At 44.9% G+C, this 25,021-nt stretch overlaps 1 protein-coding gene across 3 annotated transcripts in view; it reads right to left on the bottom strand.

Annotated features, from left to right (window-relative positions):
- LOC109901650 (basal cell adhesion molecule) overlaps positions 1-25,021 on the bottom strand; it is a 129,822-nt gene that overhangs the window by 57,738 nt on the left and 47,063 nt on the right. For all 3 annotated transcript variants that reach the window (XM_031787094.1, XM_031787095.1, XM_031787096.1), the window contains exons 2-3: positions 12,407-12,531; positions 11,945-12,164 (exon numbers count right to left, since the gene is read on the bottom strand). In XM_031787094.1, the coding sequence (XP_031642954.1) occupies positions 11,945-12,164; positions 12,407-12,531 (345 nt within the window). The remainder of the gene's footprint in view (positions 1-11,944; positions 12,165-12,406; positions 12,532-25,021) is intronic.

Here is a 25,021-nt window from a genome sequence, read left to right as displayed (position 1 = left end):
TCCCTCTACATTTCTCTCTCTCCACCTCCCTCTATATTTCTTCTCTCTCTCACCTCCCCTCTATATTTATCTCTATCACCACCCTTCTATATTCTCTCTCTCACCTCCCTCTATATTTCTCTCTCTTCACCTCCCGTTATCTTCTCTCTCTCACCTCCCTCTATATTTCTCTCTCTCACCTCCCTCTATATTTCTCTCTCTCACCTCCCTTTATATTTCTCTCTCTCACCTCCCTCTATATTTCTCTCTCTCACTCTCTCCCACCTCCCTCTATATTTCTCTCTCTCACCTCCCTCTATATTTCTCTCTCACCTCCCTCTATATTTCTCTCTCACCTCCCTCTATATTTCTCTCTCTCACCTCCCTCTATATTTCTCTCTCTCTCACCTCCCTCTATATTTCTCTCTCTTTCACCTCCCTCTATATTCTCTCTCTCACACCTCCCTCTATATTTCTCTCTTTCACCTCCTCTATCTTTCTCTCTCTCTCACCTCCCTCTATCTTTCTCTCTCTCACCTCCCTCTCATATTTCTCTCTCTCACCTCCCTCTTTATATTTCTCTCTCACACCTCCCTCTATATCTTCTCTCTCTCACCTCCTCTATATTTCTCTCTTTTCACCTCCCTCTATATTTCTCTCTCTCACCTCCCTCTATATTTCTCTTTTCACCTCCCTCTATCTTTCTCTCTCTCACCTCACCTCTACATTTCTCTCTCTCACCTCCCTCTATATTTCTNTCTTTCTCTCTCTCACCCTCCCTCTATATTCTCTCTCTCACCTCCCTCTATATTTCTCTCTCAACCTCCCTTTATATTTCTCTCTCTCACCTCCCTCTATATTTCTCTCTCTCACTCTCTCCCACCTCCCTCTATATTCTCTCTCTCACCTCCCTCTATATTTCTCTCTCACCTCCCTCTAATTCTCTCTCCACCTCCCTCTATATTTCTCTCTCTACCTCCCTCTATATTTCTCTCTCTCTCACCTTCCCTCTATATTTCTCTCTCTGTAACCTCCCTTATATTTCTCTCTCTCACACCGTCCCTCTCTATTCTCTCTTTCACCTCCTCTCTCCTTTCTCCTCTTCACCTCCCTCTATCTTTCTCTCTTCACCCCCCCTCTATATTTCTCTCTACTCACCCTCCCTCTATATTCTCTCTCACACCTCCTCTTAGTTCTCTCTCTCACTCCCTCTATATTTCTCTCCTTTCACCTCCCTCTATATTTCTCTCTCTCTCACCTCCCTCTATATTTTCTCTTTCACTTCCCTCTATCTTTCTCTCTCTCACCTCCCTCTACATTTCTCTCTCTCACCTCCCTCTATATTTCTCTCTCTCACCTCCCTCTATATTTTCTCATACACCCCTATATTTCTCTCTCTCACCTCCCTCTATATTTCTCTCTCTCACCTCCCTCTATATTTCTCTCTCTTACCTCCGTCTATATTTCTCTCTCACCTCCCTCTATAATTCTCCCTCACACCTCCCTCTATATTTCTCTCTCTCACCTCCCTCTATATTTCTCTCTCTCTCACCTCCCTCTATATTTCTCTCTCTCTTTTCACCTCCCTCTATATTTCTCTCTCTTTCACCTCACTATATATTTCTCTCTCCCTTCCTATATATTTCTCTCTTACCTCCCTCTATTTCTCTCTCTCACCTCCCTCTATATTTCTCTCTCTTTCACCTCCCTCTATATTTCTCTCTCACCTCCCTCTATATTTCTCTCTCTTTCACCTCCCTCTATATTTCTCTCTCACCTCCCTCTATATTTCTCTCTCTTTCACCTCCCTTTATCTTTCTCTCTCACCCCTCTATATTTCTCTCTCTTTCACCTCACTATATATTTCTCTCTCACCTCCCTATATATTTCTCTCTTACCTCCCTCTATATTTCTCTCTCTTTCACCTCCCTTTATCTTTCTCTCTCACCCCCTCTATATTTCTCTCTCTTTCACCTCACTATATATTTCTCTCTCACCTCACTATATATTTCTCTCTCACCCCCTCTATATTTCTCTCTCTTTCACCTCCCTCTATATTTCTCTCTCTCACCTCCCTCTATATTTCTCTCTCTCACCACCCTCTATCTTTCTCTCTCTCACCTCCCTCTATCTTTCTCTCAATTCAATTAAATTCAATTCAAGGGCTTTATTGGCATGGGAAACATGTGTTAACATTGCCAAAGCAAGTGAGGTAGACAACATACAAAGTGAATATATAAAGTGAAAAACAACAAAAATGAACAGTAAACATTACACATACAGAAGTTTCAAAACAGTAAAGACATTACAAATGTCATATTATATATATATACAGTGTTCTAACAATGTACAAATGGCTAAAGGACACAAGATAAAATAAATAAGCATAAATATGGGTTGTATTTACAATGGTGTTTGTTCTTCACTGGTTGCCCTTTTCTCGTGGCAACAGGTCACAAATCTTGCTGCTGTGATGGCACACTGTGGAATTTCACCCAGTAGATATGGGAGTTTTCAAAATTGGAATTGTTTTCGAATTCTTTTTGGATCTGTGTAATCTGAGGGAAATATGTCTCTCTAATATGGTCATACATTGGGCAGGAGGTTAGGAAGTGCAGCTCAGTTTCCACCTCATTTTGTGGGCAGTGAGCACATAGCCTGTCTTCTCTTGAGAGCCAAGTCTGCCTACGGCGGCCTTTCTCAATAGCAAGGCTATGCTCACTGAGTCTGTACATAGTCAAGGCTTTCCTTAGTTTTGGGTCAGTCACAGTGGTCAGGTATTCTGCCGCTGTGTACTCTCTGTGTAGGGCCAAATAGCATTCTAGTTTGCTCTGTTTTTTTTGTTAATTCTTTCCAATGTGTTAAGTAGTTATCTTTTTGTTTTCTCATGATTTGGTTGGGTCTAATTGTGCTGCTGTCCTGGGGCTCTGTAGTGTGTGTTTTGTGTTTGTGAACAGAGCCCCAGGACCAGCTTGCTTAGGGGACTCTTCTCCAGGTTCATCTCTCTGTAGGTGATGGCTTTGTTATGGAAGGTTTGTGAATCGCTTCCTTTTAGGTGGTTGTAGAATTTAACAGCTCTTTTCTGGATTTTGATAATTAGTGGGTATCGGCCTAATTCTGCTCTGCATGCATTATTTGGTGTTCTACGTTGTACACGGAGGATATTTTTGCAGAATTCTGCGTGCAGAGTCTCAATTCGGTGTTTGTCCCATTTTGTGAAGTCTTGGTTGGTGAGCGGACCCCAGACCTCACAACCATCTCTCTCTCACCTCCCTCTATATTTCTCTCTCTCACCTCCCTCTATATTTCTCTCTCTTTCACCTCCCTTTATCTTTCTCTCTCACCCCTCTATATTTCTCTCTCTTTCACCTCACTATATATTTCTCTCTCACCTCACTATATATTTCTCTCTCACCCCCTCTATATTTCTCTCTCTTTCACCTCCCTCTATATTTCTCTCTCTCACCTCCCTCTATATTTCTCTCTCTCACCTCCCTCTATATTTCTCTCTCACACCTCCCTCTATATTTCTCTCTCTCACCTCCCTCTATATTTCTCTCTTTTTCACCTCCCTCTATATTTCTCTCTCTTTCACCTCACTATATATTTCTCTCTCACCTCACTATATATTTCTCTCTCACCCCCCTCTATATTCTCTCTCTTTCACCTCCCTCTATATTTCTCTCTCTCACCTCCCTCTATATTTCTCTCATTCACCTCCCTCTATATTTCTCTCTCACACCTCCCTCTATATTTCTCTCTCTCACCTCCCTCTATATTTCTCTCTCTTTCACCTCCCTCTATATTTCTCTCTCTCTCACCTCCCTCTATATTTCTCTCTCTCACCACCCTCTATCTTTCTCTCTCTCACCTCCCTCTATCTTTCTCTCTCTCACCTCCCTCTATATTTCTCTCTCTCACCTCCCTCTATATTTCTCTCTCTCACCTCCCTCTATATTTCTCTCTCTCACCTCCCTCTATATTTCTCTCTCTCACCTCCCTCTATATTTCTCTCTCTCACCTCCCTCTATATTTCTATCTCTCTTTCACCTCCCTCTATATTTCTCTCTCTTCACCTCACTATATATTTCTCTCTCACCTCCCTATATATTTCTCTCTTACCTCCCTCTATATTTCTCTCTCTCACATCCCTCTATATTTCTCTCTCTTTCACCTCCCTTTAGATTTCTCTCTCACCTCCCTCTATATTTCTCTCTCTTTCACCTCCCTCTATATTTCTCTCTCACCTCCCTCTATATTTCTCTCTTTCACCTCCCTCTATATTTCTCTCTCACCTCCCTTTATCTTTCTCTCTCTCACCTCCCTCTATATTTCTTCTCTTTCACCCCCCTCAATATTCTCTCTCACCTCCCTTTATCTTTCTCTCTCTCTCACCTCCCTTTATCTTTCTCTCTCTCTCACCTCCCTCTATATTTCTCTCTCTCACCTCCCTCTATATTTCCTCTCTCACCTCCCTCTATATTTCTCTCTCTCACCTCCCTCTATATTTCTCTCTCTTTCACCTCCCTCTATATTTCTCTCTCTCTCACCTCCCTCTATATTTCTCTCTCTCACCACCCTCTATCTTTCTCTCTCTCACCTCCCTCTATATTTCTCTCTCTCACCTCCCTCTATATTTCTCTCTCTCACCTCCCTCTATATTTTTCCCTCTCACCTCCCTCTATATTTCTATCTCTCTTTCACCTCCCTCTATATTTCTCTCTCTTTCACCTCACTATATATTTCTCTCTCACCTCCCTATATATTTCTCTCTTACCTCCCTCTATATTTCTCTCTCTCTCACATCCCTCTATATTTCTCTCTCTTTCACCTCCCTCTATATTTCTCTCTCACCTCCCTCTATATTTCTCTCTCTTTCACCTCCCTCTATATTTCTCTCTCACCTCCCTCTATATTTCTCTCTTTCACCTCCCTCTATATTTCTCTCTCACCTCCCTTTATCTTTCTCTCTTCTCACCTCCCTCTATATTTCTCTCTTTCACCTCTCTCAATATTTCTCTCTCACCTCCCTTTATCTTTCTCTCTCTCTCACCTCCCTCTATATTTCTCTCTCTCACCTCCCTCTATATTTCTCTCTCACACCTCCCTCTATATTTCTCTCTCTCTCACCTCCCTCTATATTTCTCTCTCTTTCACCTCCCTCTATCTTTCTCTCTCTCTCACCTCCCTCTATATTTCTCTCTCTCTCACCTCCCTCTATATTTCTCTCTCTCTCACCACCCTCTATCTTTCTCTCTCCCACCTCCCTCTATATTTCTCTCTCTCACCTCAATCTATATTTCTCTCTCTCACCTCCCTCTATATTCTCTCTCTCACCTCCCTCTATATTTCCCCCTCCTTCTCCTCTATAATTCTCTCTCACACCTCCCTCTATATTTCTCTCTCTCTTTCACCTCCCTCTATATTTCTCTCTCTTTCACCTCACTATATATTTCTCTCTCACCTTCCTATATATTTCTCTCTTACCTCCCTCTATATTTCTCTCTCTCACCTCCCTCTATATTTCTCTCTCTTTAACCTCCCTCTATATTTCTCTCTCACCTCCCTCTATATTTCTCTCTCATTCACCTCCCTTTAGCTTTCTCTCTCACCCCTCTCTATATTTCTCTCTCTTTCACCTCACTATATATTTCTCTCTCACCTCCCTATATATTTCTCTCTTACCTCCCTCTATATTTCTCTCACACCTCCCTCTATATTTCTCTCTCTCACCTCCCTCTATATTTCTCTCTCTTTCACCTCCCTCTATATTTCTCTCTCTCTCACCTCCCTCTATCTTTCTCTCTCTCACCACCCTCTATCTTTCTCTCTCTCACCTCCCTCTATCTTTCTCTCTCTCACCTCCCTCTATATTTCTCTCTCTCACCTCCCTCTATATTTCTCTCTCTTTCACCTCCCTCTATATTTCTCTCTCTCTCACCTCCCTCTATATTTCTCTCTCTCACCACCCTCTATCTTTCTCTCTCTCACCTCCCTCTATATTTCTCTCTCTCACCTCCCTCTATATTTCTCTCTCTCACCTCCCTCTATATTTCTATCTCTCTTTCACCTCCCTCTATATTTCTCTCTCTTTCACCTCACTATATATTTCTCTCTCACCTCCCTATATATTCTCTCTTACCTCCCTCTATATTTCTCTCTCTCACCTCCCTCTATATTTCTCTCTCTTCACCTCCCTCTATATTTCTCTCTCACCTCCCTCTATATTCTCTCTCTCACCTCCCTCTATATTTCTCTCTCTTTCACCTCCCTCTATATTTCTCTCTTTCATCTCCCTCTATATTTCTCTCACACCTCCCTTTATCTTTCTCTCTCTCTCACCTCCCTCTATATTTCTCTCTTATACCTCCCTCAATATTTCTCTCTCACCTCCCTTTATCTTTCTCTCTCTCTCATCTCCCTCTATCTTTCTCTCTTTCACCTCCCTCTATATTTCTCTCTCACCTCCCTCTATATTTCTCTCTCACCTCCCTCTATATTTCTCTCTCTTTCACCTCCCTATATATTTCTCTCTCACCTCCCTCTATATTTCTCTCTTTCATCTTCCTCTATATTTCTCTCTCTCCTCCCTTTATCTTTCTCTCTCTCTCTCATCTCCCTCAATATTTCTCTCTCACCTCCCTTTATCTTTCTCTCTTTCACCTCCCTCTATATTTCTCTCTCACCTCCCTATATATTTATCTCTCTCTCATCTCCCTCTATCTTTCTCTCTCTCACCTCCTTCTATATTTGTCTCTCTCACTTCCCTCTATATTTCTCTCTCACCTCCCTCTATCTTTCTCTCTCTCACCTCCCTCTATATTTCTCTCTCACCTCCCTCTATATTACTCTCTCACCTCCCTCTATAGTTCTCTCGCACATCCCTCTATATTTCTCTCTCACCTCCCTCTATATTTCTCTCTCACCTCCCTCTATATTTCTCTCTCACATCCCTCTATATTTCTCTCTCACCTCCCTCTATATTTCTCATTCTCTCCTCCCTCTATCTTTCTCTCTCTCACCTCCCTCTGTCGTTCTCTCTCTCACCTCCCTCTGTCGTTCTCTCTCTCTCCCCCCTCTATCGTTCTCTCTCTCACCTCCCTCTATCATTCTCTCTCTCTCCTCCCTCTATCGTTCTCTCTCTCCTCCCTCTATCTTTCTCTCTCTAACCTCCCTCTATCTTTCTCTCTCTCACCTCTCTCACCTCCATAACTCTCCCTAATTCCTCCCCCTTCACTCCTCCCCCTCTATATTACTCTCTCTCCTCTGTCTTGCTCCTCATTGTTCTTCCAGGTGTCTGTTTGCTGACTAGAACTGGCAGAAATGTAACACATTATTTAACATGGGTGTCAGTTTCCACATGGAAATGAAAGAAAGCAAGTTCAACGCCATAGAGAGGGAAGTAGCATGCATGGATGCACGTACAGACACACACACACATGTGCGCACACACACACACACACACACACACATGTGCGCACACACACACACACACACACACACACACACACACACACACACACACACACACACACACACACACACACACACACACACACACACACACACACACACACACACACACACACACACACACACACACACACACACACACACACACACACACACAGGCAGGATGTATGGTGTCAGTGAGTGTATCACTGTTTCCCGTTCTGCATTATACATGCTGCTGTAGTGTAAACCTCCCTAAGGAAGCCCATTGTTTCAGAACACTCAGGCTATTTCTCAGCCCTTGTAGGGAGTCATTAAAAACTGCTCCTATTCAGTAGGGAGAGGAAGGCAGACAAAGAGGAGATACAGTACTTTAGGGAACAGTCCTGAGTGGCCTGTTAAAGTCTATAGTCAGGTATTTGACTTGTCTTTATTAATTGTATCAGTGCTCCATTAAGGTACTCTTTATAATGCAGGCTGTATCATTACCGGCCGTGATTGAGAGTCCCATAGGGTGGCGCACAATTGGCCCAGCGTCGTTGGGGTTTGGCCGGTGGTAGGCCATCATTATAAATAACTTAACTGTTCTTGTTCTTAACTGATTTGCCTAGTTAAATAAAGGTAAACATTTTTTTAAATAATAATGTCACCTATGACATCTACTTTACAATGTGTGAACTAATAGCCATTTACATCCTAAGTAATTCCTTCAGACTTGAATGTCTATAGGGTACATGCATGTTAATGAATGACTTACTGAGCACTTAAATGGTTATTGAAGTGTCACTCAATTCTCTAACCAACACCATTCACCCTCTACCCCCATTGGCCCAACCCAAAATAATAATATTTACTGATATTGGGCCATCCCCAAACACTATATTCCTGGTGTATTTTAACACTAGAAATAGGATTGCTAATGTGTTGGGGTTGCAGAGGGTGACAAGGACACAACGACCTGGTCTGGGGTCAGCTCTCATCGCCATGGTGATAATTCAGGATAATTCTGGACGGTCATTAAGCTGACATCTATTAGCTATGACAGATGCAATTGAACTATTAATAAATTGTGTCAAGTGTGATGTTCATAGGACTAATTGACCTCTGGGCAGCTTATTAGAGATCGTTTTCTTACAAAGATGAAATGTTAAGGTGCAAGAAAGAGTTTTACTTTCACTGCCATTTATTATCTGAATCATTTTACGTCGTTCTACTCAGTATTTAGTTCATGTATAATGCTTATTATTGATTACACTCTGCAATGCAAAAATAATATTGGTCATCCAAATGAAAGGAGGAACAAGGCACTCTTCATATAATTAATTAAAATGCCTTCATTAGTATGGCATGTTCAATAGAAACAAAGTTTTTAAAAAACAGAATTTGCGATCAGGAAACAGACTAGTGTCAAATCTGCTGAATGGAGAATCGCTTCTTGAATCAGGGCTACAGCTCCCAGGTCCTGAAAGATGCAGGTATAAGGGCTGGATTACTTGACAGAGAGAACTTGTTGCGAAGGGGAGAGCCTCCTGACGCATCAGAGAGAGTATTCTGTTCCAAAATACAGCACTGAAGCAGAGAACATTAAAATAACCATTAAAAAGAATTGGGGAATCATCCAAAGTTATACGCTACTACGCCAAGTCTTTCCTGAGCCACCAGTCATAAGCTTTAAGAGATGTCCTACCCTGTATCTTCCGGGTGACTCTCAAACAACTTGTCTTGACCACAAACCCAAGGGCTCTTTTAAATGTAACCATTGCAACCATTGCAGTAATATTACACAGAATAAGTATTTTGTTGACACAGCTTCCTAAATGGAGTATTACATCAAGCATTTCATTAACTGTAAAACCACTCATGTCATCTATAGATTGGAATGTTCACAGTGCAAGGTGTTCTACATTGGACGGACAAAGAGACGCCTTCAAGACCGCTTAGCGGAACACAAGTACGCCATACAGGTAGGCAATGAAGACTACCCCATGGCAAGGCACTACAAGTCCCTACACCATGGCAACCCTGCCTCCCTACAAGCTGTGGGTATTGATCATATTCCGGCCTCTATTAGAAAAGGGGACCGTCTTAAACAGTTAAACCAAAGGGAAAGTTTTTGGATTTACAAACTACAGGCCACTAAGTACCCTGGTTTAAATTAAGATATGGATTTACAAACTACAGGCCACTAAGTACCCTGGTTTAAATGAAGATATTGGTTTACAAACTACAGGCCACTAAGTACCCTGGTTTAAATGAAGATATGGATTTACAAACTACAGGCAACTAAGTACCCTGGTTTAAATGAAGATATGGATTTACAAACTACAGGCCACTAAATACCCTGGTTTAAATGAAGATATGGATTTACAAACTACAGGCCACTAAATACCCTGGTTTAAATGAAGATATTGATTTACAAACTACAGGCCACTAAATACCCTGGTTTAAATGAAGATATGGATTTACAAACTACAGGCCACTAAGTACCCTGGTTTAAATGAAGATATGGATATACAAACTACAGGCCACTAAATACCCTGGTTTAAATGAAGATATGGATTTACAAACTACAGGCCACTAAGTACCCTGGTTTAAATGACGATATGGATTTACAAACTACAGGCCACTAAGTACCCTGGTTTAAATGAAGATATGGATTTACAAACTACAGGCCACTAAGTACCCTGGCTTAAATGAAGATATGGATTTACAAACTACAGGCAACTAAGTACCCTGGTTTAAATGACGATATGGATTTACAAACTACAGGCCACTAAGTACCCTGGTTTAAATGACGATATGGATTTACAAACTACAGGCCACTAAGTATCCTGGTTTAAATGAAGATATGGATTTACAAACTACAGGCCACTAAGTACCCTGGTTTAAATGACGATATGGATTTACAAACTACAGGCCACTAAGTACCCTGGTTTAAATGACGATATGGATTTACAAACTACAGGCCACTAAGCACCCTGGTTTAAATGACGATATGGATTTACAAACTACAGGCCACTAAGTACCCTGGTTTAAATGACGATATGGATTTACAAACTACAGGCCACTAAGTACCCTGGTTTAAATGACGATATGGATTTACAAACTACAGGCCACTAAGTACCCTGGTTTAAATGAAGATATGGATTTACAAACTACAGGCCACTAAGTACCCTGGTTTAAATGACGATATGGATTTACAAACTACAGGCCACTAAGTACCCTGGTTTAAATGACGATATGGATTTACAAACTACAGGCCACTAAGTACCCTGGTTTAAATGACGATATGGATTTACAAACTACAGGCCACTAAGTACCCTGGTTTAAATGAAGATATGGATTTACAAACTACAGGCCACTAAGTACCCTGGTTTAAATGACGATATGGATTTACAAACTACAGGCCACTAAGTACCCTGGTTTAAATGACGATATGGATTTACAAACTACAGGCCACTAAGTACCCTGGTTTAAATGAAGATATGGATTTACAAACTACAGGCCACTAAGTACCCTGGTTTAAATGACGATATGGATTTACAAACTACAGGCCACTAAGTACCCTGGTTTAAATGACGATATGGATTTACAAACTACAGGCCACTAAGTACCCTGGTTTAAATGACGATATGGATTTACAAACTACAGGCCACTAAGTACCCTGGTTTAAATGAAGATATGGATTTACAAACTACAGGCCACTAAGTACCCTGGTTTAAATGACGATATGGATTTACAAACTACAGGCCACTAAGTACCCTGGTTTAAATGAAGATATGGATTTACTTCTATCTTGGACTTGTATTTTTATGATAACATAGCTACAGTATTTCACCTTTTAATGTGTATAGTATTTCTTACTAGGTGTGTCCAATCAATTGTGTAACCACTCCCTCTTCCAATTAGGGCCAATTGAAAAGCTGTTCAAAAGAGGACCTTGTATTTCTTTTTTTTTGTTCTCCCTGACGAAGGCCATGCAGCTGAAACGCGTCGGTTTTTAAAAACTTTGTTTCTATTGAACAAGCCATACTAATGAAGGCATTTTAATGAATTATATGAAGAGTGCCTTGTTCCTCCTTTCTATTTGATGACCAATTCACCCCTTTTACCAAAGAGCACCTTCTATCTACCAAAATGTACTATTGTGTACCTTAGTAGCGCTTCCCACAATAATATTGTTCATGAACTAAGTTTGTACGTTAATCGTTGATTTAGACGCTCACACTCACACTCACACACTCTCACCCAGCACACACAACACACACACTCTCACCCAGCACACACAACACACACACTCTCATCCAGCACACACAACATACACACTCTCATCTAGCACACACAACACACACACTCTCATCTAGCACATACAACACACACACTCTCATCCCGACAGTCAAAATCCACCCGGCATCCCATACAACGAAGACCGCATCGTTCACTAAAGGTCACAGTAGGGTCACTCTAAAGGTCACAGTAGGGTCACTCTAAAGGTCAGTGGTCAGTAACTCACAGAAGACTTTGAGCTGTGTGATGGCCTCTCCAACCCCGGCAGGGCCAGCAGTGACCTGGCAGTAGTAGGGCAGCTGGTCCTCCACCGCCACGGGGGAGATGTTCAGAGAGAAGTCCCTTCCCATGGTCACTCTGTCGGACAGACGTGTCCCCTCATCACTCTTCCCCTCTCCGCCCGACACGGAGCGGAACGCAACACGCTTCCTGGTGCCACCCTCCTCCTTGTGAGGGGAAGAGGAGAGAGGGGGAGAGGGGGAGAGGGAGGAGGAAGGAGAGGGAAAGAGAGAGGTAAGTCTACACCTGTTGTATTTGGCGCATGTGACAAATACAATTTGATTTGATTTGGGTATTTAGTATTCTACAGTTTACTACTGAATTCTATAGTAAGCACTGTAGTATTATATAGTAAACTGTAGTATTTTTTAAATGTGGGAAGCCAGGAGTAAAGTAGTAGGAGAATTACAATGAACCACTCCACGATTTTGTTCGGGGTGGGAGGGATTTTGAAGGTGCAGGGCAGACTGGCTGACTCTCCCTTGATCACCTCCACCTTGGGAGTCACTGTCACTGTCACGACGGCCCAGCACACTGCAGAGAGAGAGAGAGGCAGAGCGACGGAGAGGAAGGGAGGGAGGGAGGGAGGTGATGATTAGTTATTGAGGCACTTTCACATTATTATGTTGAGTTTAAATACACAAGTTTTTATGTAAAACACCTATTATTATATAAAAATGAGTCTAAAACAAAATAGGAAAGTGCAAAGAACAGCAGAAGATAAGATCAGAGAATGTTTGCTGATGGGAAAGGCAAGGGGGCCACACACACACACACACACACACACACACACACACACACACACACACACACACACACACACACACACACACACACACACACACACACACACACACACACACACACACACACACACACACACACACACACACACACACACACACACACACACACACACACAGACACAGAGACCGGTCAGGGAAAGAAGGAGAGATCGATTGATGAGGGAAAGGATTGAGGGAGGTAAATAGATGGGTGTGGATTCCAGCTGTGGAGTTGAGTCCAGATTGTCCGTCCTTTAACTGAACCTACCAGCTCCTGTAATTAAATGAAGCCTACAGATGTGTGTGTATGGGTGTGCATGTGTCTGTGTTTGCATAAAGCCCTGAGCTTCTGATTGTTTCTAAAGAAAGGTAAAAAAGCTAAGGCGGCTGAGAGGCGTCCAGGCAGGTCTTTATCAGTGCTGGAGAACACCTTTCCTGTGATGCCCCAGAGAGATAACACACACAGAGAAACAAACAGCAAGAGGCAGCAGTCTGTGACGAACCCCAAACACACCTTATACTCACTGAGACACACAAAATGACACACTGAGAAAAACACTGTCTTTCTAAACATGGTACAGGGACAACACGTCATTCTGGGATTGAAGAGGTACATCTTCAAGGACCACACAAGGCCTTGTCGGGTGCATCTCCATGTATGGAAACCACTGTACTGTCGCGTATGAAATGAAGATGGGCCATTTTCATAGTAATGAACAAACAGCCTGACAGACGGTTATTGAGGACAGAGTAGAACACAATTGGTTGAATATAGAAGGACACTCTAAGTCAGAAAGAACAGAGTGGCCTTCCTGGCAGGCAGCTCAGTGGAGTCTACATTCAACTGGAACATTAGGATGCACACAGTGTCTTAGATATCAATGAGAGGAGGGGAGAGAGAGAAGGGACAGAGAATGGTTCCTGGGGGGATAGTGACAGTGGGGAGGTCTCACACCTCTCACTCCTACCATTCTCCACTCTGCTCCCCAGCAGGCAGTAACAGTGGGGAGGTCTCTCCCTGCTACCATTCTCCACTCTGCTCCCCAGAAGGCAGTAACAGTGGGGAGGTCTCTCACTGCTACCATTCTCCACTCTGCTCCCCAGCAGGCAGTAACAGTAGGGAGGTCTCTCACTGCTACCATTCTCCACTCTGCTCCACAGCAGACAGTAACAGTGGGGAGGTCTCTCCCTGCTACCATTCTTCACTCTGCTCCACAGCAGACAGTAACAGTGGGGAGGTCTCTCCCTGCTACCATTCTCCACTCTGCTCCACAGCAGACAGTAACAGTGAGGAGGTCTCTCCCTGCTACCATTCTCCACTCTGCTCCACAGCAGACAGTAACAGTGGGGAGGTCTCTCCCTGCTACCATTCTCCACTCTGCTCCACAGCAGACAGTAACAGTGGGGAGGTCTCTCACTGCTACCATTCTCCACTCTGCTCCACAGCAGACAGTAACAGTGGGGAGGTCTCTCCCTGCTACCATTCTCCAATCTGCTCCACAGCAGACAGTAACAGTGGGGAGGTCTCTCACTGCTACCATTCTCCACTCTGCTCCCCAGAAGGCAGTAACAGTGGGGAGGTCTCTCACTGCTACCATTCTCCACTCTGCTCCACAGCAGACAGTAACAGTGGGGAGGTCTCTCACTGCTACCATTCTCCACTCTGCTCCCCAGCAGGCAGTAACAGTGGGGAGGTCTCTCACTGCTACCATTCTCCACTCTGCTCCACAGCAGACAGTAACAGTGGGGAGGTCTCTCACTGCTACCATTCTCCACTCTGCTCCACAGCAGACAGTAACAGTGGGGAGGTCTCTCACTGCTACCATTCTCCACTCTGCTCCACAGCAGACAGTAACAGTGGGGAGGTCTCTCACTGCTACCATTCTCCACTCTGCTCCACAGCAGACAGTAACAGTGGGGAGGTCTCTCACTGCTACCATTCTCCACTCTGCTCCACAGCAGACAGTAACAGTAGTCTGGGAGATCAGGCTACAATAGAAGAGGCTACATTCATTTCCATTTGGGATTCATTCAGTGCCTTCTCTGTCTAATAAAAACCTCCATATACATTTAGGCCTTGGCATTCATATCTGTGTATGATGTTGTGGTCACTAGCTAAAGTGGCAAGTATCACTACAATGAATCTGCTACTATTTCTAATGACATGTATAATGTAGACTGTGTGCTAACAGGATCAGGCCTGTTCAGAATGGTACAGTTGACCCTGCGCTGTAGTGTTCCACACACACTGACAGCCTCTAGCATAATCAGCCAGGGGAGATCTTTACTGGGTACACTTACACACATGACTGCAAAATATCATCAAATCAAATTGTATTGTCACATGCGCCGAATACAACAGGTGTAGACATTTCAGTAAAATGCTTACTTACAAGCCCTGAACCAACAATGCATTTTTAAGAAAAATAAGTGTTAAAGTATTTACTAAATCAACGGGTACAGAGTCAACGTGCGGGGGTACAGGTTAGTCGAGGTAATATGTACATGTACACACTTAGATGAGGTACGATCACAAATATCCTACCAACGGGTCATCAGAAAGTGTTATATCCTATGTTTCACGGAATCGTGATTGAATGACGCTGCACCGGCAGGATAGAACAGCACAGTAAGACGAGGGGGGGGGCGGTCTGTGCATATTTGTAAACAACAGCTGGTGCACGAAATCTAAGGAAGTCTCTAGATGTTGCTAACCTGAGAGTATAGAGTATATTGTGATAAATTGCAGGCCACACTACTTGCCTAGAGAGCTTTCAGCTATACTTTTCGTGTCTGTTTATTTACCACCACAGACAGATGCTGGCACTAAGACCGCACTCAGTCAGCTGTATAAGGAAATAAGCAAACAGGAAACCCCTCACCCAGAGGCGGCGCTCCTAGTGGCCGGAGACTTTAATGCTGGGAAACTTAAATCAGTTCTACCACATTTCTATCAACATGTTACATGTGCAACCAGAGGGAAACAATTCTAGATCACCTGTAATCCACACCACACAGAGACGTGTACAAAGCTCTCCCTCGCCCTCCATTTGGTAAATCCGACCACAACTCTATCCTCCTGATTACTGCTTACAAGGAAAAATTAAAGCAGGAAGCACCAGTGACTCGGTCTATAAAAAAGTGGTCAGATGAAGCAGATGCTAAACTATCACTATCACAGACTGGAACATGTTCCGGGATTCTCCGATGGCATTGAGGAGTACACCACATCAGTCACTGGCTTTATCAATATGTGCATCGAGGACGTCGTCCCCACAGTGACTGTACGTACATACCCCAACCAGAAGCCATGGATTACAGGCAACATTCGCACTGAGCTACAGGGTAGAGCTGCCGCTTTAAAGGTGTGGGACTCTAACCCAGAAGCTTACAAGAAATCCAGCTATGCTCTACGACAAACCGTCAAACAGGAAAAGCGTCAATACAGGGCTAAGATTGAATCATACTACACCGGCTCCGAGGCTCGTCTTATGTGGCAGGGCTTGCAAACTATTACAGATTACAAAGCGAAGCACAGCCGCGAGCTGCCCAGTGACATGAGCCTACCAGACGAGCTAAATCACTTCTATGCTCGCTTTGAGGCAAGCAACACTGAGGCATGCATGAGAGCATCAGCTGTTCCGGACGACTGTGTGATCACGCTCTCCGTAGCCGAAGTGAGTAAGACCTTTAAACAGGTCAACATACACAAGGCTACGGGGTCAGACGGATTACCAAGACGTGTGCTCCAGGCATGTGCTGACCAACTGGCAGGTTTCTTCACTGACATTTTCAACATGTCCCCGATTGAGTCTGAAATACCAACATGTTTCAACCAGACCACCATAGTCCCTGTGCCATAGAACACAAAGGCAACCTGCGTAAATGACGACAGGCCTGTAGCACTCACGTCGGTAGCCATGAAGTGCTTTGAAAGACTGGTCATGGCTCACATCAACATCATTATCCCAGAAACCCTAGACTCACTCCATACCGCACAAACAGATCCACAGATGATGCAATCTCTATTGTACTCCACACTGCCCTATCCCACCTGGACAAAACAAACGCTTATGTGAGAATGCTATTCATTTACTACAGCTCAGCGTTCAACACCATAGTACCCTCAAAGATCATCACTAAGCTAAGGATCCTGGGACTAAACACCTCCCTCTGCAACTGGATCCTGGACTTCCTGATGGGCTGCCCCCAGGTGGTGAGGGTAGGTAGCAACACATCTGCCACGCTGATCCTCAACACTGGAGCTCCCAAGGGGTGCATGCTCAGTCCCTTCCTGTACTCTCTGTTTACCCACAACTGCATGGCCAGGCACGACTCCAACACCATCATTAAGTTTGCAGACGACACAACAGTGGTAGGCCTGACCGACAATGACAAGAGAGCATATAGGGAGGAGGTCAGAGACCTGGCCGGGTGGTGCCAGAATAACAACCTATCCCTCAACGTAACCAAGACTAAGGAGATGATTGTGGACTACAGGAAAAGGAGGACCGAGCATCACCCCATTCTCATTGAAGGGACTGTAGTGGAGCAGATTAAGAGCTTCAAGTTCCTTGGTGTCCACATCAACAACAAACTAGAATGGTTCAAACACCAAGAGAGTCATGAAGAGGGCACGACAAAGCCTATTCCCCCTCAGGAAACTAAAAAGATTTGGCATGGGTCCTGAGATCCTCAAAGGATTCTACAGCTGCAACATCGAGGCAGATAGCAATCTGATTAGCTGTTCAGGAGTCTTATGGCTTGGGTGTAGAACCTGTTAAGAAGCCTTTTGGACCTAGACTTGGCGCTTCGGTACCGCTTGCCGTGCGGTAACAGAGAGAACAGTCGATGACTGGGGTGGCTGGAGTCTTTGGTAATTTTTAGGGCCTTCCTCCAACACCGCCTGGTATAGAGGTCCTGGATAGCAGGAAGCTTGGCCCCAGTAATGTACTGGGCCGTATGCACTACACTTTGTAGTGCCTTGCGGTCGGAGGCTGAGCATTTGTCATACCAGGCGGTGATGCAACCAGTCCGGTTGCTCTGAGGACCCATGCCAAATCTTTTCAGTCTCCTGAGTGGGAATGGGCTTCTCCACTGGGAGAGTGGAGGAAAACGTCTTCACATACAGAGAGTGGAGGAAAACGTCTTCACATACAGAGAGTGGAGGAAAACGTCTTCACATACAGAGAGTGGAGGAAAACGTCTTCACATACAGAGAGTGGAGGAAAACGTCTTCACATACAGAGAGTGGAGGAAAACGTCTTCACATACAGAGTGGATGAAAATGTCTTCACATACAGAGAGTGGAGGAAAACGTCTTCACATACAGAGAGTGGAGGAACGCGTGTTCACATACAGAGTGGAGGAAAATGCATTCACATACAGAGTGGAGGAAAATGCATTCACATACAGAGTGGAGGAACGTGTGTACACATACAGAGAGTGGAGGAACGCGTGTTCACATACAGAGTGGAGGAAAATGTCTTCACATACAGAGAGTGGAGGAACGCGTGTTCACATACAGAGTGGAGGAAAATGTCTTCACATACAGAGAGTGGAGGAACGCGTGTTCACATACAGAGAGTGGAGGAACGCGTCTTCACATACAGAGAGTGGAGGAACGCGTGTTCACATACAGAGTGGAGGAAAATGTCTTCAGATACAGAGTGGAGGAAAATGCATTCACATACAGAGTGGAGGAAAATGCATTCACATACAGAGTGGAGGAACGTGTGTACACATACAGAGAGTGGAGGAACGCGTGTTCACATACAGAGTGGAGGAAAATGTCTTCACATACAGAGAGTGGAGGAACGCGTGTTCGCATACAGAGAGTGGAGGAACGCGTGTTCGCATACAGAGAGTGGAGGAAAACGTCTTCACATACAGAGAGTGGAGGAAAACGTCTTCACATACAGAGAGTGGAGGAAAACGTCTTCACATACAGAGAGTGGAGGAAAACGTCTTCACATACAGAGAGTGGAGGAAAACGTCTTCACATACAGAGTGGATGAAAATGTCTTCACATACAGAGAGTGGAGGAAAACGTCTTCACATACAGAGAGTGGAGGAACGCGTGTTCACATACAGAGTGGAGGAAAATGCATTCACATACAGAGTGGAGGAAAATGCATTCACATACAGAGTGGAGGAACGTGTGTACACATACAGAGAGTGGAGGAACGCGTGTTCACATACAGAGTGGAGGAAAATGTCTTCACATACAGAGAGTGGAGGAACGCGTGTTCACATACAGAGTGGAGGAAAATGTCTTCACATACAGAGAGTGGAGGAACGCGTGTTCACATACAGAGAGTGGAGGAACGCGTCTTCACATACAGAGAGTGGAGGAACGCGTGTTCACATACAGAGTGGAGGAAAATGTCTTCAGATACAGAGTGGAGGAAAATGCATTCACATACAGAGTGGAGGAAAATGCATTCACATACAGAGTGGAGGAACGTGTGTACACATACAGAGAGTGGAGGAACGCGTGTTCACATACAGAGTGGAGGAAAATGTCTTCACATACAGAGAGTGGAGGAACGCGTGTTCGCATACAGAGAGTGGAGGAACGCGTGTTCGCATACAGAGAGTGGAGGAACGCGTCTTCACATACAGAGAGTGGAGGAACGCGTGTTCACATACAGAGTGGAGGAAAATGTCTTCAGATACAGAGTGGAGGAAAATGCATTCACATACAGAGTGGAGGAAAATGCATTCACATACAGAGTGGAGGAACGTGTGTACACATACAGAGAGTGGAGGAACGCGGGTTCACATACAGAGTGGAGGAAAATGTCTTCACATACAGAGAGTGGAGGAACGCGTGTTCACATACAGAGTGGAGGAAAACGTCTTCACATACAGAGAGTGGAGGAACGCGTGTTCACATACAGAGTGGAGGAAAATGTCTTCAGATACAGAGTGGAGGAAAATGCATTCACATACAGAGTGGAGGAAAATGCATTCACATACAGAGTGGAGGAACGTGTGTACACATACAGAGAGTGGAGGAACGCGTGTTCACATACAGAGTGGAGGAAAATGTCTTCACATACAGAGAGTGGAGGAACGCGTGTTCACATACAGAGAGTGGAGGAAAATGTCTTCACATACAGAGAGAGGAGGAACGCGTCTTCACATACAGAGAGTGGAGGAACGCGTGTTCACATACAGAGTGGAGGAAAATGTCTTCAGATACAGAGTGGAGGAAAATGCATTCACATACAGAGTGGAGGAAAATGCATTCACATACAGAGTGGAGGAACGTGTGTACACATACAGAGAGTGGAGGAACGCGTGTTCACATACAGAGTGGAGGAAAATGTCTTCACATACAGAGAGTGGAGGAACGCGTGTTCACATACAGAGTGGAGGAAAATGTCTTCACATACAGAGAGTGGAGGAACGCGTGTTCACATACAGAGAGTGGAGGAACGCGTGTTCACATACAGAGAGTGGAGGAACGCGTGTTCACATACAGAGTGGAGGAAAATGTCTTCACATACAGAGAGTGGAGGAACGCGTGTTCACATACAGAGAGTGGAGGAACGCGTGTTCACATACAGAGAGTGGAGGAACGCGTGTTCACATACAGAGTGGAGGAAAATGTCTTCACATACAGAGAGTGGAGGAAAATGTCTTCACATACAGAGAGTGGAGGAACGCGTGTTCACATACAGAGAGTGGAGGAACGCGTGTTCACATACAGAGTGGAGGAAAATGTCTTCACATACAGAGTGGATATACAGTATGAAACATGATCTGTGTGTGTGTGTGTGTGTGTGTGTGTGTGTGTGTGTGTGTGTGTGTGTGTGTGTGTGTGTGTGTGTGTGTGTGTGTGTGTGTGTGTGTGTGTGTGTGTGTGTGTGTGTGTGTGTGTAAAAAGAGAGAATACACTAGAGAGATAAATACTGCAGGCACACTGCTGATGTTGTGTAGTGTGCAGTGAACTTGGACAGGACCAGATTTGGGCATTCTATTTTCAATTCCTATAAGTATTAGCCTGTGGGAAAAGCTAGTTGGGTGTGTGGGTGGAGTGTTGGGAATATGGCTCCCCAACTCTCTCCTTATTACCACCTGGTAGTGGTAATAAGGAGAGAGTTGGGGATGAAAGGATGATGTTGGTGTTTTAGAGAGACAGAGAGAGGAGTTAAAATTAAAGGAAAAATCACCCAGAACCTGAAATAACCCCTGGAATGGATAAAATATCACTCAGAGATGCACAAATACGACATAACATAAAGAAAAAAACCATTGTGTGAGAGAGAGAGAGAGAGAGAGAGAGAGGGAGAGAGAGAGTTACATTGCAGTGTGTGTGTGAGAGATTCCTCCAGGGTCAGACACCAAGACCCAATGTGACCCACACACTGCAGATAGAGGTCAGTGGTCAATCCATTTTAGAAATTCTCAGAAGAGATCTCTCTCTCACTCCCCTACCTCCCTCTCTCTCACTCCCCTACCTCCCTCTCTCCTTCCCTCTCTCTCGCTCCCCTCTTTCTCTCTCTCACTCCCCTACCTCCCTCTCTCTCACTCCCCTACCTCCCTCTCTCTCACTCTCCTACCTCCCTCTCTCTCGCTCCCCTACCTCCCTCTCTCTCACTTCCCTACCTCCCTCTCTCTCGCTCCCCTACCTACCTCTCTCTCACTCCCCTACCTCCCTCTCTCTCACTCCCCTACCTACCTACCTCCCTCTCTCTCACTCCCCTACCTACCTCTCTCTCACTCCCCTACCTCCCTCTCTCTCACTCCCCTACCTCCCTCTCTCTCACTCCCCTACCCCCCTCTCTCCTTCCCTCTCTCTCGCTCCCCTCTTTCTCTCTCTCACTCCCCTCCCACCCCCTCTGTCTCTCTCTCCCTCCCCTACCTCCCTCTCTCTCACTCCCCTACCTCCCTCTCTCTCACTCCCCTACCTCCCTCTCGCTCACTCCCCTACCTCCCTCTCGCTCCCCTACCTCCCTCTCTCTCACCCCCCTACCTCCCTCTCTCTCACTCCCCTACCTCCCTCTCTCTCACTCCCCTACCTCCCTCTCTCTCACTCTCCTACCTCCCTGTCTCTCGCTCCCCTACCTCCCTCTCTCTCACTTCCCTACCTCCCTCTCTCTCGCTCCCCTACCTCCCTCTCTCTCACTCCCCTACCTCCCTCTCTCTCACTCCCCTACCTCCCTCTCTCTCACTCCCCTACCTCCCTCTCTCCTTCCCTCTCTCTTGCTCCCCTCTTTCTCACTCCCCCCCCCCTCTCTCTCCCACTCTCTCTGCATGTTTAACTGGGAAGCGTGTATATCAATGATGTTGCTCTTGCTGCGGGCGATTCCCTGATCCACCTCTACGCAGACGACACCATTCTATATACTTTCGGCCCGTCTTTGGACACTGTGCTATCTAACCTCCAAACAAGCTTCAATGCCATACAACACTCCTTCCGTGGCCTCCAACTGCTCTTAAACGCTAGTAAAACCAAATGCATGCTTTTCAACCGGTCGCTGCCTGCACCTGCATGCCCGACTAGCATCACCACCCTGGATGGTTCCGACCTAGAATATGTGGACGTCTATAAGTACCTAGGTGTCTGGCTAGACTGCAAACTCTCCTTCCAGACTCATATCAAACATCTCCAATCGAAAATCAAATCAAGAGTCGGCTTTCTATTCCGCAACAAAGCCTCCTTCACTCAAGCCGCCAAGCTTACCCTAGTAAAACTGACTATCCTACCGATCCTCGACTTCGGCGATGTCGTCTACAAAATGGCTTCCAACACTCTACTCAGCAAACTGGATGCAGTCTATCACAGTGCCATCCGTTTTGTCACTAAAGCACCTTATACTACCCACCACTGCGACTTGTATGCTCTAGTCGGCTGGCCCTCGCTACATATTCGTCGCCAGACCCACTGGCTCCAGGTCATCTACAAGTCTATGCTAGGTAAAGCTCCGCCTTATCTCAGCTCACTGGTCACGATGGCAACACCCATCCGTAGCACGCGCTCCAGCAGGTGTATCTCACTGATCATCCCTAAAGCCAACACCTCATTTGGCCGCCTTTCGTTCCAGTACTCTGCTGCCTGTGACTGGAACGAATTGCAAAAATCGCTGAAGTTGGAGACTTTTATCTCCCTCACCAACTTCAAACATCAGCTATCTGAGCAGCTAACCGATCGCTGCAGCTGTACATAGTCTATTGGTAAATAGCCCACCCTTTTCACCTACCTCATCCCCGTACTGTTTTTATTTATTTACTTTTCTGCTCTCCTGCACACCAATATCTCTACCTGTACATGACCATCTGATCTTTTATCACTCCAGTGTTAATCTGCAAAATTGTAATTATTTGCCTACCTCCTCATGCCTTTTGCACACATTGTATATAGACCCCCCCCTTCGTTTTCTACTGTGTTATTGACTTGTTAATTGTTTACTCCATGTGTAACTCTTGTTGTATGCTCACACTGCTATGCTTTATCTTGGCCAGGTCGCAGTTGCAAATGAGAACTTGTTCTCAACTAGCCTACCTGGTTAAATAAAGGTGAAATAAAAATAAAAAAATAAAGAAGCGTGACCCTGTCTGAAGTGGTATGTGGTTGGCTGGAGAGTGTAGAAGTAGATAAAAACGTATTTGGCAACCCTGGTCTCATGCTATGGCAAGGGTTTGAAGGGAGAAGTAGACTAAAATAACGCTTTACGTATGAGCCAACACCAACAACGCTCCTGACGAAGTGAGAGAGAATGAATGAGCACATGAATTAGATATGTCAGGAACCCTTACACTATGCTCTTCAGTAGCTATTAGTGTCTAGAAGAGTGGGATTGATTGTCATGGGAAGAATACACAGGTAGTGTCAATGTGGGCTTGGGACTGTCACACCTAGCCAGCATGCCTGTCAGTCTCTTCCTCTCTCCTGTCTCTCTTCTCTCTTTACTCTCTGTCTTTATGGCCTTCTCCAACCCCACCCCCAAGTCCCTCCATCCCTATCACCTCTCCTTCCCACTGGACAAAAACTGGTTGAACACTGTTTCCACTTCATTTTAGCAACAAAAAAAATATATATATATATATTTTGAATCAATGTGGAAAACTGATTGGATTTGCAAAAAGTCATAGATATAAGGGATATTTTTCTTTATTTCAATTTTTCAACTATATCCAATGACAGGATGACATATGTTGTTGATTTCACGTTGAATTAATGTTAGTTGATAACTAAACCAAATGTAAATCAAAACTAGATTGTTGAACTGACGTCTGTACCCAGTGGTTCTCTCTCCCTGCCAGGTCAAATACAGTCCGGTCTGATCAATGTAACTTAACCCTTGTGTTTTACCCATGAGGCAGCTGGGCAGACAGAGAGGCAATTATGGAGTAATTAGTGACTCCTTGAACCAATCTGATCCCACAGCAGGAGCTCAAAAGAGTGTGTGTGTGTGTGTGTTTTGGAGGGCGAGGATCGTGCGTGGGTGTTTTTTAGTGTGTGTGCGAGGGGAGTGGGGTCTGTCTGTGTGAGTGGGTGGGTGGGGTGTGTGTGTGGGAGGGGAAGTGGGGGGGTTAACTGCATGGGGGTCCCATTAACTGACGTGGGGTAGATAATCCGATTTACAGAAAACAAAGAGAAAGTGTGTGTGTGGTGTGGTGGACAGATGGGAACTAGACGCTCTGACTGTGGCCCACAGACACACTGACTGACATGGAGCACACACACACACACACACACACACACACACACACACACACACACACACACACACACACACACACACACACACACACACACACACACACACACACACTAAGCATGCAGTATTGATGAGCAACATAAGCTACACGAGTGGTGCTAGAACAACTAGAGTAGAGCTGCCACAAAGACATAGGCCCACACTGGAAGTCACATTGATAACACAAATCCCTGAGTTAGATGATGCAAAATGGTACAGGAGCACAATTGAGCTTAGTGTTTTAAGCTTTCCATGGTACAGTCCCTCATACATACTGTGTTAAACAGTTAACAGTACATCTGACTAACATAGCACTGGCTTACGCACACACATGCACACACACACACAAACACACCAACACACACGCACACACGCCGCACACACACAGCAGGAGCAGGAACCCCTCATTATGAAGGAACCAGCAGGATCCCCTCCTCAACCCTTTCTTTTCTTCTCTTGTTCCTTTCTCTCTCTCTCTCGTTCCCTTGTTGTCTCCATACCTACTGTCGTATTCTGGACATCAAACTG

The sequence above is a fragment of the Oncorhynchus kisutch genome, linkage group LG13 (genome assembly GCF_002021735.2).
Source record: "Oncorhynchus kisutch isolate 150728-3 linkage group LG13, Okis_V2, whole genome shotgun sequence".
NCBI lineage: Eukaryota > Metazoa > Chordata > Actinopteri > Salmoniformes > Salmonidae > Oncorhynchus > Oncorhynchus kisutch.
Note: the sequence above shows the minus strand (reverse complement) of the source record. Positions and strands in the feature narration are given on the sequence as shown.